The sequence below is a fragment of the Heterodontus francisci genome, chromosome 1 (genome assembly GCF_036365525.1).
Source record: "Heterodontus francisci isolate sHetFra1 chromosome 1, sHetFra1.hap1, whole genome shotgun sequence".
NCBI lineage: Eukaryota > Metazoa > Chordata > Chondrichthyes > Heterodontiformes > Heterodontidae > Heterodontus > Heterodontus francisci.
Window position 1 is genome coordinate 259684260 of NC_090371.1, and position 17670 is coordinate 259701929.

Consider the following 17670-nt stretch of genomic DNA (forward strand, 5'->3'; position numbering starts at 1 on the left):
GGACCGTGAAATCTCGAGTCCTCTGTAAGATTGGCTATTTTGTGAACTTTGCATGGTTTATTTATTGACACAAGGCTCACCTCGTTGATTGCTGGGCATGTTGCAAATATGGTGCAGTTTAGTGACTGACAGAAGGTTCAACTCACTGATTGGTAGATGCGGGAGGCCTTCCGGTGCAGTTTTGAGAGAAGCAGTCTCAAGTATTAGCAGACACGTGTAGAATGCCAGAATAAGCAAATCAAAGATGGCCACAACCATTACTGCAGCAGATCGAATAAAAGAATTTGGAAGCTAAATTTTGCACGCCAATGGTGGAATACTGTTTTGTACAAGCTGCTATATTTTGTTGGATCACACACAATGGGTAACGCTTCAGCACCACTAAGAGTCCAAAAGCCACTGCGGCAGAAAGACATTGACACTGCACTGCTGGGAAATGAACACGTCAAAAAACAAGCAACGATTTCATCTCTTTTTAAGAAGTCGACAGAGAGCTCAGAAAATCGTCAATTGGTTGTAATGGAACTTTTGGATGCCTTTGCAAGCACCAACATACCACTGGAAAAACTTGGTCACCCAAAGCTGCAGGTATTCATTCAAAATAATGTGCAAAATGGTGGTTGCTTGCCAAGTGCAAATAAACTACAACAGGACTACCTACCAAATGTTTTTGCTACACATTATGAGGAGATGAAGTCTCAGATTAACGCATGTGAGTCTTCTGCAATTATTTGTGATGAGTCGATGACTATGTGCTGCATGTTTTATTTGATTTTATGTCTGATATGACTGAAGATGTACAGTCAGGAAAGAAAACTGAGTCCACTTAGAAGCTATTAATTACACCACAGGTTCCCCAAGTGATAATCAAAACCGTTTCAAAATATGATGCACATTTCAACAAAGTGAGCTGGATTTTAAGGCAGCTGATGCCATTGCCAGGTACAAACAGTCCGCCCGGCTATTTAAATGAGCTGCCATACTTGGAATCACGGCAGCTCTTTGGTATGCAGGCAGCCATTTTTGAAGCTCGCCGCCGAGATCGGTGGCAAGCTTATAAAATCCAGCCCAGTGTCTGCTTTCATTCGTGTCACACACATTGGAAGGGTGATGATACAAACTATGGACTAACTCTGAAGAGTTATGAAAAAGTGACTTCGTCTTTTAAAAATGAAGCTTTATTTTAAAATGTGAACAATGGTCCAAAATGTCTGCCGAAGGAAAATGCTTTGTATATTCAAACTATCTAACAAAGACAAAGGACACATTTTTAAAGCCAAGAGGTGTCAATTGCACCCCATCCTAAAACATTCTAGAATTGAATATCTTCTAATGAAACAAAGAAAGTATGAAGTAGCCACATCCTCAGCCATTGTGCGATCATCAAGGGGAAGAGATGAGAATGTCTCCTAGACAACCTAAACCCAGAGAGAGAGAGCAAGAGAGAAGCAACATCTAGCAGCTGGTTGTTCAGCAAGCCAGAAGGCATGTACCCTGCTGTAGAATCCTACATCTACAATGGACAGCAGTGAACTAGAGGTGTCCCACCATGTTCAACTGAACCTTCAATCAAAAGAGAAATCTACAATCATCTCAGGCCTGCAGCCATTGAGAACTTGATTTCCAAGATAATTCAACAGGTTTATTGTGACCTTCCTCCCATTAAAAGTCACTGTCCTTTTTTTCCTCTCACTATCTGTTCTTGTGTGCGTGCTCGAGTGAATGTGTGAGTGGATGCCGTTGAAACAATTTCGGTATATGGCTATTGATCAATAGACAATTGATTATGTTTTTTAAAACCTGCAAAAAAACCTGTCGCTGTCTGTTTATTTGAAAAATAAAACACCAAAGTGTTAAACACCAATAACAAAACACTTGCTGCAGTCAGGTAGGGAATTGAATAGCGGGAACTACCCACGCTGCACCACGTGGCCGTAACATTAGTGATGATTCAACTTACATTTCAAAATCTTTCAAATCTGTGCTCCAAGGTGTAATGCCTAATGCTGTGCATATTACATGTAATGCACATATAATTTCTCTTGTCAGTAGGCTGTAGAAGAGCAAACTTGGTAAAGTCGACAAACTGGTCAGCTGCATTAAAAAGATCTTCAAACACTGCCCTAGCCACAAGGCTCGATACAGGTGACACATTGCAAATGCGGCTGAAATTGGGGAACAAAGCATCGCCCTTCCTCCAGAGCCAGTAATTAGATGTTAGAATTCTTGGTTTCGGACAGTACAGTATTATGCAGCTCAACTGAAATACTACTCAGACTTTATCTCAAAAGAGGTCACTGAAAACATAGGTTTTAACAGACATTGTCACCCTTCTAAACGATGCTCAGCTTAATGAGGAGGTTCAGTTGTTGCCAAGAAGGCTACACAACTGATGGATTTAATCACTTGATTTGAATCTCGACAATCCACAAAGCTTACAATAAAGTAATGGATGTACTGTTCTGGGCTGAAGCACAGTCAAATGAACAGTTTGATGACACTGAATTAAATGTCTGTACTCAACAGGTGTTTTCTTGCATGGCAAAGAAGCTCAAACAATGTTATTGCAGTGAAGAAAAAGTGGCTCAGAGACTTCAACAACCTTCTGCGATGTTCCTGAAAGTTGTGTGTATCTTTGACCCTGCACAAATGCATCTGTTGATAGTTGATTTAAACTCATTTGATGCAATTCCTGACTTTGAAAAGAACTGTAGGCTGGAGATTCCTGCTTATAAAAGCATTGAAAAAGAAGTAGATTGTACTTTGCCTGTGCTGCACTTTTGGAACTCTGTGGAATGCAAAATCCCCCACCTTACAAGGCTAGCACAGCGCTGTCATACAAACAAAGGAACATACAAACTACGAGTAGGAGTAGGCCATTCGACCCCTCGAGCCTGCTCCGCCATTCTATAAGATCATGGCTGATCTATCTGTGGACTCAACTCCACTTTCCTGCCCACCCCCGATACCCCTTGACTTCCTTAAAAGCAAAATACTGCGGATGCTGGAAATCTGAAACAAAAACAAGAAATGCTGGAATCACTCAGCAGGTCTGGCAGCATCTGTAGAAAGAGAAGCAGAGTTAACGTTTCGGGTCAGTGACCCTTCTTCGGAACTGACAAATATTAGAAAAGTCACAGATTATAAACAAGTGAGGTGGGGGTGGGGCAAGAGATAACAAAGGAGAAGGTGCAGATTGGACCAGGCCACATAGCTGACCAAAAGGTCACGGAGAAAAGGCAAACAATATGTTAATGGTGTGATGAAAGACAAAGCATTAGTACAGATTAGGTGTGAATACACTGAATATTGAACAGCAGCAAGTGCAAACCTGAAGAAAAACAACCTGAAAAAAACAGTGGGTAAGCAAACTGAACAAACTAAGATGAAATGAAATAAATGCAAAAAAAGATTGTAAAAAGGAATGTAAAAAAAAGGAAGAAAAAATAACTAAAAATGAAAGTAAAATGGGGGGCTGTCATGCTCTGAAATTATTGAACTCAATGTTCAGTCCGGCAGGCTGTAGTGTGCCTAATCGGTAGATGAGATGCTGTTCCTCGAGCTTGCGTTGACGTTCACTGGAACACTGCAGCAATCCCAGGACAGAGATGTGAGCATGAGAGCCCCTTGACTTCCTTGTTTGTCAAGAATCTGTCTACCTCTGCTTAAAAACATTCAATGACTCTGCCTCCACCGCTCTCTGGGGAAAAGTCACACTGACTCACGCTCACGACCCTCTGAGAGAAGAAAAATCTGACAATTCCAACAAACTCTGTGGACACAGAGAGAGCTGTGTCTAAACATGGACAGGTGTTCACAGCGCAGAGACAGGGAATGAAGAAAGAGACAGTTGCAGGTTGCTCCATGCTCACATTCAACCACTGACTTCAGTGAGTAAAGAATGTGGTCTGTTTATAATCAGCTTTTAACAATAGTTTTTGAATATACAATAAATAGCATTTGAAACTGGAAACCATGCCTGTATTTTTTTGTTTTAAATAGATATTTTCATGGCTTGTTGTGACACCGTGAAATTTATGATTTAAATACGTGAAATCATGAAATTCACGATTCTTAAAATGCTGAGATTGTGAAATTTGCTAAATTTAACCATGTATTTGGTAGGGCCCTAGCCATGAGGATTCATAGCCCTTAAGTTTCCAGTGTTATTGCAGAGGCAACTGTCCCATCTGTTTTTTGCCAATAATAAAAATCTCATCATTATGAGACATGAGTGAATAGAGATCACTGAAAAGCTACCTCTAAAAAGCTATGTTTACTCCTTCAAGACAAACACCTCTTTTACCCTCAACCTCTCTTAAACCTCTTTTTGTCTAAGACTGCTCCCTCAAAGCTGTTGTAACACATCTATTACAGTAATGGACTTGAGTCAAGAACAAAATTGCTTGATCATCAATCCCCCTTTTGCATGCAGGCTCCAACCCATTTTATTTATTGTGTTTCTCGATTTTAACAGTACTACAATGTTTTGTGACAGTCTGAACTTTCCTTCAAAGCAATGAATATGCTGTTCTACCAGTTCATTAGGAATGATTTTAACTAACTTGATGGGAAGGACTCTGATGGGATTTTGTAGAGCACCAAATCCATTGATTCCAATGTAGAATCAAATTGAACAATGTGTAAAACCAGCATTGCACCTGATCTCGTCACTTTCCTGACGAGCTGCTTAGGTTAAAATTTCCCCTATCATCAATAGGATAGCATCAATACACATTGCACATATTCAACTTTAACGCATTCTTTCCCCAGGACGAGAAAGTGGCTAGAATTGGGATAAAGTAACTGGGTGCTGTCCGCTACCACATGCCTCCAGGCAGGTACTCATTTAAAACTGGTAACTGGAATATTTACAGAGTGGGCCTCGTTTGCCTCCTCTTCACTATGGACATCCAATCTCTCTACACCTCCATCCCCCACCAGGTTGGTTTGAGGGCTCTCCGCTTCTTCCTTCAACAGAGACCCAACCAGTCCCCATCCAGCACCACCCTCCTCCACTTGGCTGAACTTGTTCTCACATTGAACAACTTCTCCTTCAACTCCACTCACTTCCTTCAAGTTAAAGGTGATGCTATGGGTACCCACAGGGGTCCTAGTTATGCCTGTCTTTTTGTGGGATATGTCAAACATTCCTTGTTCCAGTCCTACTCAGGCCCCTTCACCCAATTCTTTTTCCAGTACATTGATGACTGTATCGGTGCCATTTCCTGCACCCGCCCAGAACTGGAAAACTTTATCAACTTTGCTTCCAATTTCCACCCTTCTCTCACTTTTACATGGTCCATCACTGACACTTCCCTTCCCTTCCTCGGCTTCTCTGTCTCCACCTCTGGGGATAGGCTGTCTATTAATATTGTAGCCTACAATAATTGTAAGAACACCGACTCCCACAGCTACCTCGACTACACTTCTTCACACCCTGCCTCCTATAAGGACTCCATTCTATTCTCCCAGTTTCTCCATCTCTGATGCATCTGCTCTAATGATGCTACCTTCCACGACAGTGCTACTGATATGCCTTCCTTTTTCCTCAACTGAGGATTCCCCCTCACTGTGGTTGACAGGGCCCTCAACCGTGTCCGGCCCATTTCCCGCACCTCTATCCTCACCCGTTCCCCTCCCTCCCAGAACCGTGACAGGGTTCCCCTTGTCCTCACTTTCCACCCCACCAGCCTCCACATCCAAAGGATCATCCTCCACCATTTCCGCCCCTCCAGCGTGATGCCACCACCAAATGCATCTTCCCCTCCCCTCCCAGCATTCCGAAGGGATCGTTCCCTCCGTGACACCTTGGTCCACTCCTCCATTACCCCCAACACCTCGTCCCCTTCTCACGGCACCTTCCCATGCAATTGCAGGAGGTGTAATACCTGCACTTTTACCTCCTCTCTCCTCACTAGCCAAGGCCCCAAACACTCCTTTCAGGTGAAGCAGCGATTTACTTGTACTTCTTTCAATTTAGTATACTGTATTCACTGCTCACAATGTGATCTCCTTTACATTGGGGAGACCAAACGCAGATTGGGTGACCGCTTTGCGGAACACCTCCGCTCAGTCCGAAAGCATGACCCCGAGCTTCCAGTTGCTCACATGCCCACTTATCTGTCCTGGGATTGCTGCAGTGTTCCAGTGAACATCAACGCAAGCTCGAGGAACAGCATTTCATTTATCGATTAGGCACGCTACAGCCTGCTGGACTGAACACTGAGTTCAATAATTTCAGAGAATGATGGCCCCCCCCTCTTTTTATTTTCAGTAAGAGGCATAGAGTCAAAGAGTCATACAGCACAGAAACAGGCCCTTTGGCCCATCGTGTCTGTTCCCGCCATCAAGCACCTACCTATTCAAATCCCACTTTCCAGCACTTGGCCCATAGCTTTGTATGTTATGGGTTTCAAGTGCTCATCTAAATACTTCTTAAATGTTGTGAGGGTTCCTCCTTCTACCACCTCTTCAGGCAGTGCGTTCCAGATTCCAACCACCCTTTATTTATTTTTTATTTTATTTTATTTAGAGATACAGCACTGAAACAGGCCCAAGTGAATTGGTCATTCGGCTAGCCAATGCAGACACGATGGGCTGAACAGCCTCCTTCTACACTGGAGCAATTCTGTGATTTTAAAGTGCTGTCTGTATGTATCTGTACATGTGTGGAGGTCTGTTTTAAATACTTCAAAAGCTTGTCAGTTAAAAAGCCCTAAAGAAAATATGGCTTCTTTTCAAATCATGTAATTCCACATATATAATGTGAATTCTTCTACATTTCCCACAGTAAGTACAACAAAATTAAGGCTGAAGTTGTACCACCCTGGCTATAAACTCAAACTCTAGGAAGAGCTTCCTGGAAAAGGGCTCACACCAACTAGCTTTAGTGCCTTTAACATACATAAATGACAGGCAAGAAAAGACCAGTTGATCCATCAAGCCTCCCCCACACTCAAGATGTTCCTACCACTCCCCCACAACTACACCCACCTCCCCACCCCACAGCCATGTAATCTCCAGGACAAAAAAAAAGGGTAGAAAGTCTCCATAAATTTCCTCTCTCCTTCAGGCTAGAGAAATCACTCTAAGAGCTAATACTGACTATCCATTCATTATCAGTTAATACGTCTACCTTCTCTATGGTACAATCTCTGCCCCCCAGCCAAGAACTGGCCCAGCTTCCCCCTTGAAAGTGGGCTAGAAATCAGCAACCACCCGCTGCCCCCTGAGCAAAGAACCACCAAGTGTCCAACTTTTTCCCACTTCTGCGTCGGCTTCTGAATGATATTACCACTTCTTCATCAACGTACGCACAAAACCGTTTCACTTTGATGTGAGAGTGGCAGTATAATGGTGCTCTAAACAAAATACAACAACAAAACTTTCATATATCGTAAAATATCCCAATGCGCTTCCCAGGAGCGTTATCAAACAAAAAATTTGACACCAAGACAGGTGAACAAAAAAGTAGGCTTTACTGAACGACTAAAAAGAGAATTGATGAGAAATACTTGTATCGATATGCTTCATATCTTAACATGATTTAATGCCATTTATATATATTTCATAGTAGCTATACCTGCATATATAGTTATTATTATTTAAAAAAAAATAACGCCATCACATTTTGCTTTCATCCTAGTTTGATAGCGTACAGAAGTTTCGGAACTACAGGTTATCTCAAAGGGAAGCTTCTCACGCACAAGTTCTCATTATCGCTATTTAATGTTGTTTGCTAGTCCAAGAAGACGGTCAAACAGTAAAACTTCCGGGGGCTTTTGTGCCCAGAGTCTTCCCATCGCTTCTCAACATCACGCTGAGGAGAACTACTTCTGATACCTGGGGTGCCTTTCAATCGTTTCCCTTCGGTTAAAAAAAAAACGGGTCAAAGACGAAAGTTTTGGGTAAACTTTGTACAACTCACCGAACAGCGACAAGATCCCGCACGCAATCCACATAACCAGAGCCGTCCCGACCGTCCCGGTGTGTTTCAGGATTCCCTTGGGAGAGATGAAGATGCCAGCGCCGATGATCGTGCCGATTATTATCGATATGCCTCTCAGCAGGGTCACTTTCTTCTTTAAAACCACCTTGGTCTGGGGGCTCACACTTCGCTGCTGGGCGTCCGCATCGGGTGGTACGAAGCCATTGGTGCCGGCGTTCAGGTGATCTCCACTGGAGATGGGAGATGTTGGTCTGGTGGTCATGGTGCTAAAAGTCAATGAGGAGTCTATGGATTGCAGCCGTCAACTGTCTTTCGATGGCCCTGTTTCACTGAATGTGCTTTTCTTTGATCTCTCCAGCGCTGATCCCACTGTCAGGAGTCTCTCTATAGTGGAAACTATGCTCAGAGTAAAAGCAGGTGTGTGCGATTTAAATGGGGTTCGTGTAATTAACACTCATCTCACTATTTATTACCTGTGCATCTGTGTGTATATTTCTCAGTGTGTGCATCTGTCTGTGTGTGTCTATTTGTTTCTGTCTGTATGTACATCTGTCTGTGTTTATCTGTCTCCGTGCTGCCGCACAAAACCCTCCTAAAAGTAACAATTCGGCTTCCGCCCGCTGCTTATTCAGCCTCGGGCAAGCAGGCACTTACTTGGTCGATGTCACTACTCACAATGTGTTGCATCAGCCAGTAAAACATTACTCACCGCTTTACCGTGCCTGTGCTGCTTGGGCAACTGGGATCCCTTCAAACACTTCCTGTCACTTTGCTTCCCCCTTGCCATTCGTACCTCTCTCTCTCTTTTAATCTCTCTCCCTTTCACATAATTATCTGTAATGAGAAAATACAGATATACATCCTTCATCAGCACCCATCCAAAGCTTACCTTATTTATTTGCAGATGCTGACTGATCTGCTCTGTATATAATTAATTTCACCTTTGCAGCTTTTTGACTTTTTCCTTTATGCTTTATGTATACAAGTACACTATCATATTCAGGTTTACTATGACACAAACATTCACTCCCTCCACCACCGACGCACAGTGGTAGCAGTGTGTACCATCTACAAGATGCACTGCAGCAACGCACCAAGGCTCCTCAGACAGCACCTTCCAAACCCGCGACCTCTACCAACTAGAAGGACAAGGGCAGCAAATGCATGGGAACACCACCACCTGCAAGTTCCCCTCCAAGTCACACACCATCCTGACTTGGAACTATATCGCCGATCCTTCACTGTCGCTGGGTCAAAATCCTGGAACTCCCTTCCTAACAGCACTGTGGGTGTACCTACCCCACATGGACTGCAGCGGTTCAAGAACGCAGCTCACCACCACCTTCTCAAGGGCAATTAGGGATGGGCAATAAATGCTGGCCTGGCCAGCGATGAAGGAATTAAAAAAAGGTATACTATCAGAAATACACAGATAATGATTTACATACACAAACAAAAACAAACAGTCCTGATGCTGAAACCCTGGAGGTCTTTGTCACCTCCAGATGTAACTATTCCAATTGCTCTCCTGGTTGTCCTTCCTTACATAAACTCCAACTCATTCAAAATTCTGCTGCTCATATCCTATCCTATATTAAATCTTGCTCACCCATCCTAGCTGACCTACACAAATGCAAAATACTGTGGCTGCTGCAAATCCTACATCACCGATCTGAAACGTTAACCATTTCTCCACAGATGCCGCCAGACCTTCACTTTCTGCTTTACTGCCACATACTTTGCTTTGTCCCAGCATCCTGTGCAGTTGAGATCCTCATCTTCCACTCAAGAGCAACATTTGTTCTTGTGGGCTTGCTGCATCTGGGTGAAAAATCTTACTTTTGCACATATCAGAAAGTGAGACTGAATTGTATCATAAAAGGCAAATACACTCTCAGAAATAAAAGCATAATTTAATAAAATTACATTCTCTGGGCTTTTAATTTCCTGAAAGTGAAAAGCTGCAGACTAATATGCATTTAGAATCTGTATTCATTCCATAGCTAACTGTTAAGTGAATAGACGTAACTGGAACTGAAACTATTTCTTGAAGGACCAGGAAATTACATTTCTCTTCTAGCTGCATTGCAAACCTGAAATTTTACATCATTAATTTTGATCAACTGGTGCAGAAGCAAGGTGTACGTGAACATCTATATCTGTGTTTATCTGTCAGAGATGAAAAGCCAGGACAACAGCACAGATTTCCTCACTAGCCGTGCATTACTTTTAAAACATGTGCAAAAAAAGATCTTGCAGCCAGAAGTTAGAGCAGTTACACTGTGGAATAACTTTGCATTTGAAGGACCAGACCAAAAACCAAAGATGGCAGACGGGCACTCCAGGGTGGCCCCACATTTCAGTGATGCCTCCCTGCTCACTCTCCTCCAGCTGTGCGGGCAAAGTGGGAGGTCCTTTTCCCCAGCGATGGTAAGAAGAGGCCCTCCTACCTGACCAAGCCAGCCTGGCTGGAGGTGACAGAGGAGGTAACTAGCCGTGAGACCATCCGGCTTCAAAGGGTCCAATGCCAGAAGACTATGAACGATCATTCCCCCAGCCAGCTGGGGCCCTCCAGGCCTTGTGCGCGCAGAAAACGACCGCCAAAGTAATCCGCAGCCTAAGGGCAATCTGATCAACAGCCTTCCTCCAGTCAGGTTGCTATCGCACTAGTGACACTGCGAAGGAGCACCTGCAAATGATTCCAAAAAGCACCGTGACACAAATGCGTCTGCATGGGAGACACAGCACTGTGAAAAGTTCGAACTCTAAATCTTCTTCACGAACATGTGTGTTGCTTTTACTGTGTGAATGAAATGTGCCAGCATTTACTGATCGTATCTCCTCCCATTACATCATTGGCCTTTCAGAACTGCCAGTGTATGGAATAACATCATTGCCATGCCAGTATTACTCATGTGCGTCTCCATGGATGCAGTAACATGGACAATGGCTCAGTCTGCTGCTTCCAGTAATGGTGGGCACAAAGATGTTGCAGATGCGGACTGCTGCACAACAGGTGAACAAGAGTGCTATGTGGCTTGCAGAGCCCATGGTGGTTCCTATGGCACGGAGAACCTTTGATCAGTAAGGTGTTGCCGTGCATATCTTTCCTGCGTGCGGCGCCTGGATGCTCTGTGTCCTCCCATACATCTTTGCTGCTGTAAGTCCTCATCATTCACGGAGGAGTCCTGCTCACGTCTGTCCTTATCCTGCAAGGCCTCCCCCTATTGAGTGCAAAGTTGTGCAGAGCACAGCAAACAGCAACGATGCATGCTACCCTTTCTGGCTCTACGCAGGCAGTGGAAGCACATTTTCAGCATGCTGATCCCTGCTCAATGGTGGCTCCTGTTGCCCCGTGGCTGGCGCATCTCTCCTCTGCAGCAGTGGTGGGGTGTCTCACTGGTGTCAGGAGCCAAGTCTGCGAGGGGTAGCCCTTGTCTCCAAGAAGCCACCCCTCCATCTGAGCCAGTTCAGTGTACAGCAGCGGCAGCCGGGACTGGCGCAGGATGAAGGCATCATGGCAACTGCCTGGAAAGCAGGCACAGATTTGCATAAAGCATTTAAGGTGATCACATACTAACTGTACGTTGAGCAAGTGGCGTATATGGATCCTCACTAGAAGCGGATCAAATAATATAGGATGAACCACACCCATTTCCAAGTGACAAGTAAGCCTACCTTACGGTTTACTTATGCAGCTGGTCACCTGGTGGGAGCCTTGATGGCCACATGGGTGCAGTCTATGACCCCTGCACCTGTGGGAATCCCACGGTGGAGCTGAAACCGATGACCCTCTGGACCTGGCTCCCAGGGTCCATCATGAAGCGAATATAGTCACCGGTCCTCTGGTACAGGGCATCGATGACCTGCCTGATGCAACGGCGCACTGCTGACTGAGTGACCCCCACAACGGTCTCCAGTGGGTCCCTGAAATGATGCAGAGACAGAAAAGAGTTGCTGTCACTTTGATGGCCACAGGCATAAGATGTCCACCGAAGCCCAAGGGCTGCAGGTCATCATTGAGCCAGGCACAGAGATGTGTCACTGTCTTTCTCTAGATCCGTAGTCACCTCTGACACTGGCACTCAGACATCTGCAGGTATGTCATGCAGGACCTATAGATGCGCAGTGATCTGTAGTGGTGAGTTCTCCTTGGAGGCAGCTGCTGCTCACGACCAGCGGCCTCTACGTGGGCTGCACCTGCCTGCTGGTTTTGCCTGTGGCGCATATGGATCCTCACTGGAAGCGGATCAAATAATATAGGATGAACCACACCCATCTCCAAGTGACAATTAAACTCAGTTCCTTCATTTCTTTGAAGGTACCTAACAGGGCAGCCATTGATGTTGACTGGTACATCAGGTACTTTCATCCATCAACTATGTGGCGTGGCATGGCATTGCCCGTCTTAGTTCCTACTAAGAGTGGCACGCCATGACCACATTAAGATTGTAACAGCTGCATCGATTGCCCCACCAGCCAGATAGCCTTTACATACCTACCGTTTCGGGCACCCTCCCCACACACAGGGTGACTGGAGTGCCATTGCTTCTTCACTCACACAAACAAACAATGGCGCAGAGCAGCCACCATTTACAGAGTGAGAGTACGCAGTACCTCCCTTCATGCCTGCAGAGCTGTGCCCCCAGTAACACCATCGTCCCTGACACCTCCCTTCAAGTATGTAGAGTTGAGAGCCCTGTAACACAATCCCCCCCTCCCACCTCCCTTCAAGTATGCAGAGTTGAGACCCCGGTATAACCAGACTTACCTGCACTGTATCCGATGACTTCTACTTCTGCTGTCACGCCGGCTTTTCTCATTTGCGAACGGGACGGCATGTGACAGCCACCTGTTCAACGAAAAATGCGGAACTGTGGAGTGACAGGCAGCGGAATGTATAATCAGACAAGGTAAGTAGTGCTTTACATATGTTAATTGGGGTGCCTCCACCGAGTGGTCGGGGGGGCCACACTGAGTCCCGCCGCTGCCGGTAAAATGGGGCGGGACCTACCCAGCATCACAGATCATGGTGGGCCTATCCCAGAGGTTTTAGATTAGATTAGAGATACAGCACTGAAACAGGCCCTTCGGCCCACCGAGTCTGTGCCGAATATCAACCACCCATTTATACTAATCCCATATTCCTACCAAACATCCCCACCTGTCCCTATCACCTACCTATACTAGGGGCAATTTGTAATGGCCAATTTACCTATCAACCTGCAAGTCTTTGGCATGTGGGAGGAAACCGGAGCACCCGGAGAAAACCCATGCAGACACAGGGAGAACTTGCAAACTCCACACAGGCAGTACCGGAATCGAACCCGGGTCCCTGAAGCTGTGAGACTGCGGTGCTAACCACTGCGCCACTGTGCCGCCCCACATTAGAGGCCTGGTAAAATTCAGCCCAAAGATTCTACAAACTAATATAGATAGATTAAGTGAGTGGGCAAAAAATTGGCAGATGGAGTATGATGTGGAAAAATGTGAACTTGTCCACTTTGGTAGGAAGAATAGAAAAGCAGAATATTATTTAAATGGAGAGAGACTGTAAAACTCTGTGGTACAGAGGGATCTGGGTGTCCTAGTACATGAATCATAAAATGTTAATATGCAGGTGCAGCAAGTGTTTAGGAAGACAAATGGAATATTGACGTTTATTGCAAAGGGAATATAATATAAAAGTTGGGAAGTTTTGCTACAGTTGCACAGGGCATTGGTGAGACCACATCTGGAGTACTGTGTACTGTTTTGGTCTCCTTACTTAATAACTGATAAAATTGCATAAGAAGCAATTCAGAGAAATTTCACTTGACTGATTCCTGGGATGAAGGGTTTTTTTATTCGTTCATGGGATGTGGGTGTGGCTGGCTAGGCCAGCATTTGTTGCCCATCCCTAATTGACCTTGAGAAGGTGGTGGTGAGCTGCCTTCTTGAACTGCTGCAGTCCATGTGGGGTAGGAAGGGAGTTCCAGGATTTTCCCCTTATGAGGAAAGATTGAATAGGTTGGGCCTATACCCATTGGAGTTTAGGAGAATAAGAGGTGATCTCATTGAAACATATAAGATCCTGAGGGGACTTGACAGGGTGGATGCTGGATTCTGGAAGGATGTTTCCACTTATGAATGAGACCACAACTAGGGGACACAGTTTAAAAATAAGAGGTCTCCCATTTAAGACGGAGACGAAGAGTAATATTTTTCTCTCAGAGGGCCATTCATCTGTTCAATTCACTTCCTCAGAAAACAGTAGAGGCTGGGTCATTGAATACATTCAAGGCTGAGCTGGCTTCTTGATAGACAAGGGAGTCAAGTGTTATGGCGGGGGGCAGGTATGAAAGTGGAGTTGAGGCCACATTCAGATCTTATCAAATGGCGGAGCAGGCTTGAGGAGAAGAATGGCCTAGTCCTGCTCCTAATTCATATTGTGACGCACATTGGAAATGTAATGATACAACATTCACGGACTGACTCGGAAGGTTTATGAAAAAATGAACTTTGTCTTTAAAAAATGAACCTTTATTTTAAAAAGTGAGCTATGGTACAAAATGTCTGCCGAAAAAAGGGGATTAGCCTTTTGAGTATCCAAACAGTCTCTTGGCATTACTTCGTGGATGAAGATTTTGGGAAGGTTCTATTCATCGGTTGCAGGCCCGTTGGTGGCTAGTCAGGCCTATCCGTGACCGGCAGATTCTCCCACAGCGGGTGCAAGTGAAGCTGTAGTTGCTGCTGCGGGCAAATGGATCCATCTTTCTCCCTCTTTTCTCTTTTATGCTGGTTCTTTAATCAGTCTCAAAGGTGTTTGTAGCCCTTCTGATTAAGCATCACTAGGCATCACAATCTATGGCCTGCATTTCCCACTGGCGATGGTCGTCACAGAGGGGGACTTCTTCAGGGAGTCCTTGCAACAAAGACAAATGACAAATCTTCAAAGCCAATAAGTGTGAAGGAAACCTATCTTACACCTATCCTAAAAAAATTCCAGAATTGAATGTCTTCTTCTAAAACAAAGGAGGTATGAAGTAGCCATGTCCTGGACCATTGTGAAATTACCAATAGTAAGAAACCAGAGTGTGTCCGAACAAGAGGTGACACAGTTTTACCTTAAAACAAAGACGCCAGAGAGAGAGACTGATCCAGAAAGTGAAGCTACAGCTGTAACTCCAGCAAGCCAAAAAACATATGGCATTTGATTGCTGGATACGGTCTCTCAAGCTAGAACACTCAAATGAAAATTTGAGAGAAGTGATGTTGCTGGAAGAGTTTAAAAATAGCGTCCCAAGTTGCATAAGAACACACATTGAAGAACAAAGAGTCACAAGAGTAAGGTAAGCCACAAAAATGACAACTATGATTTAATACGTAAATACCTAACACAGAATAAATTTTGGTCTAGTAACTCATGCAAGCTGGGAAGAGATAGCAGGGATGCAGAGGAAGCAGAAATGGGCTCAAGAGCAAAGGGGAGCACGGAAGGAAAACCCAACCAATTTCTAACTTCCAAAAGAAGGAACCCAAGGGAAAAACCAGTAGGGGTCCGCCCAACATGTTTCCAGTGTGGCAAATCTGGGTATGTCCAGGCCAATTGTTGGTATACCAAAAAAACAGCAGGAGGCGCTGCAGAGAAGCTGTGACTGTAGCTTTGAAAGTTATAAGCCTATGGTTAAATACAACGCAAGAGCAAAGCACATATCAGAACTTTTTGCACAAAGGAAAATGAGCTCCTTTTATGTCACAGGCACCAGACAAGGAGCCATCCTTCCTCAAGGATACTGGTTGTTTTCAAACACTACTGGCAGCCAAACTGACTGAAATGCCAGCGGAAAGCAGAACAAATGCCACGGTATTAGAAAAAGGGCTTACTGGCAAATGCTTGATGGTTCCCTTAGTTAAAATTTATCTCTGGAGTAAGTTAGTCACTGGGGCAGTGACAGTCGGAATCATTCTGAGCTTATCCATGCAGGGGGTAGACCTATTGCTGGGCAATGACTTAGCAGGAAGCACAGAATTGTACCCAAAGGGTCCAGAGCAGTCCACAGAGACTGGAGAAACTGAGGTGAGGAAATAAAACTCTGTACAACTGCAGAGGGCTGGAGAAGTTCCAAAAATCCCACAGGGGAGATAGAGCCTGAAGAATTTAAAATGGCCCAAAAAGAGCCAAAAAGATTTTTAAAAAGCTACAATAAAAGCCAAAAAAAACACTAAAATTAAATCAACTGAGATATGGTTCACTGAAACCTTTTTAAAAGATTTAAATAGGGACGAGGAAAGTTCCCAAACAGGAAAGCCAAGATTAAGGGGGAAGCCTCACCATTTGAAGTGCCACAGGGGAGTGAAGTGGAAGATGGAAACCACCTGAGAGCAGTAGTGTCCCAGAGGACATGGGGCAGATTAGGAAAAGGGAAGGTAACATATCCTAAATTGAAGCACACTTGTGAAAATCACAAGAGAACTAAAAGTGAGGTCAGCATGGATCTACCCACTGAAGAATCACACAATCAGGTTCCAAATCCAAAACTAATCAAACCCAACAATTTAGAGTCAGAACCAAGCCAGAACAAGAGGCAGAAAGAAATCCCAGACACCTCACAGGGGCTAAAAACAATGCATCACCCACTATCACCCTACAAATAAAAGTTATCAATGTACCAGAACCCGAATGGTTAGCGTTATGTATTTTGGAAGCAGTAGTCAAGGGGTTAAAGCTTGTGCAAACAGAGAATCTTTCCATAAGCAGTAACAGAAATTTGTATACTACAAGCTTCATAAACAATCACATGGTGCTCAAGATTAATATTCCTAAAGTAGTACAAACTAGTGTGAGAGAAACTGCAACCTCACTTGACAACATATAATCAAAAGAAATGCAATTTTTTGATGGTACCTCATTCAAAGGAACAATGATGAAAGAAATGTCGGCCGGAAACCTGAGGAGTGAATGAAATGAATGTGTGGTGGTGTGACCCTAAATTGTCTTACTGTTCTTTTTCCCTCTTTCTAAACACAAAACAAACAACATATAAATGAAATCCAGGAATTTCATGTTTTCCCTTTTGGGGGAAGTTCACTGACACATCAGAAGTTCACTGATACAACATTCACATACAATGAAAAAAACAAACTTTGTCTTTAAAAAAATGAATCCAAAATGGTCACTGAGGAAAAAGGGGATTAGCCTTTAGTGTACTCAAACAGTCTGACAAAGACAAAGGACAAGTCTTCAAAGCCAAAAAGTGCAAATGAAACCCATCTTACGCCTATCCGAAAAACATTCCAGAATTAAATGTCTTCTTCTAAAACAAAGGAGGTGTGAAGTAGTTACTTCCTGGGCCATTGTGTGATTGCCATGGGTAAGAAACCAGAGTTCTCCTAACAGGAGGTTAGAGGTGACACCGTTTTACCTTAAAACAAAGACAGCCACAGAGAGAGAGAGACTGACCCAGAAGGTGAAGCTACTTGTAACATCTGGCATTCCAGAAAGCTGGAAAGCACATGCCCTGCTGAAAAAAAATCCGACATCTATATTTTACAGCAGAGAGAGCTGGAAGTGACCCAGCATCTTCAACAGAACCTTCAATCAAGAGAGAAATCTACAATCATCTTAGGCCTGCAACTATCTAGAACTTGAGTCTCCAGAGAATTCAACAGGTTTATTGTAACCCACCTCACTAAAACCCACCTACCTCTACCTCTTTCCCTTCTCTGTCTGTTTCTTC

The 17670-nt window shown here is 44.2% G+C and overlaps 1 protein-coding gene across 1 annotated transcript in view; it reads right to left on the bottom strand.

Annotated features, from left to right (window-relative positions):
* LOC137375984 (cystine/glutamate transporter-like) overlaps window positions 1-8609 on the bottom strand; it is a 225706-nt gene extending 217097 nt beyond the window's left edge. The window contains exon 1 of the mRNA XM_068043829.1: window positions 7931-8609. Within this exon, the coding sequence (XP_067899930.1) occupies window positions 7931-8213 (283 nt within the window). The 5' untranslated portion in view covers window positions 8214-8609. The remainder of the gene's footprint in view (window positions 1-7930) is intronic.
* Window positions 8610-17670: the final 9061 nt, after the last annotated feature.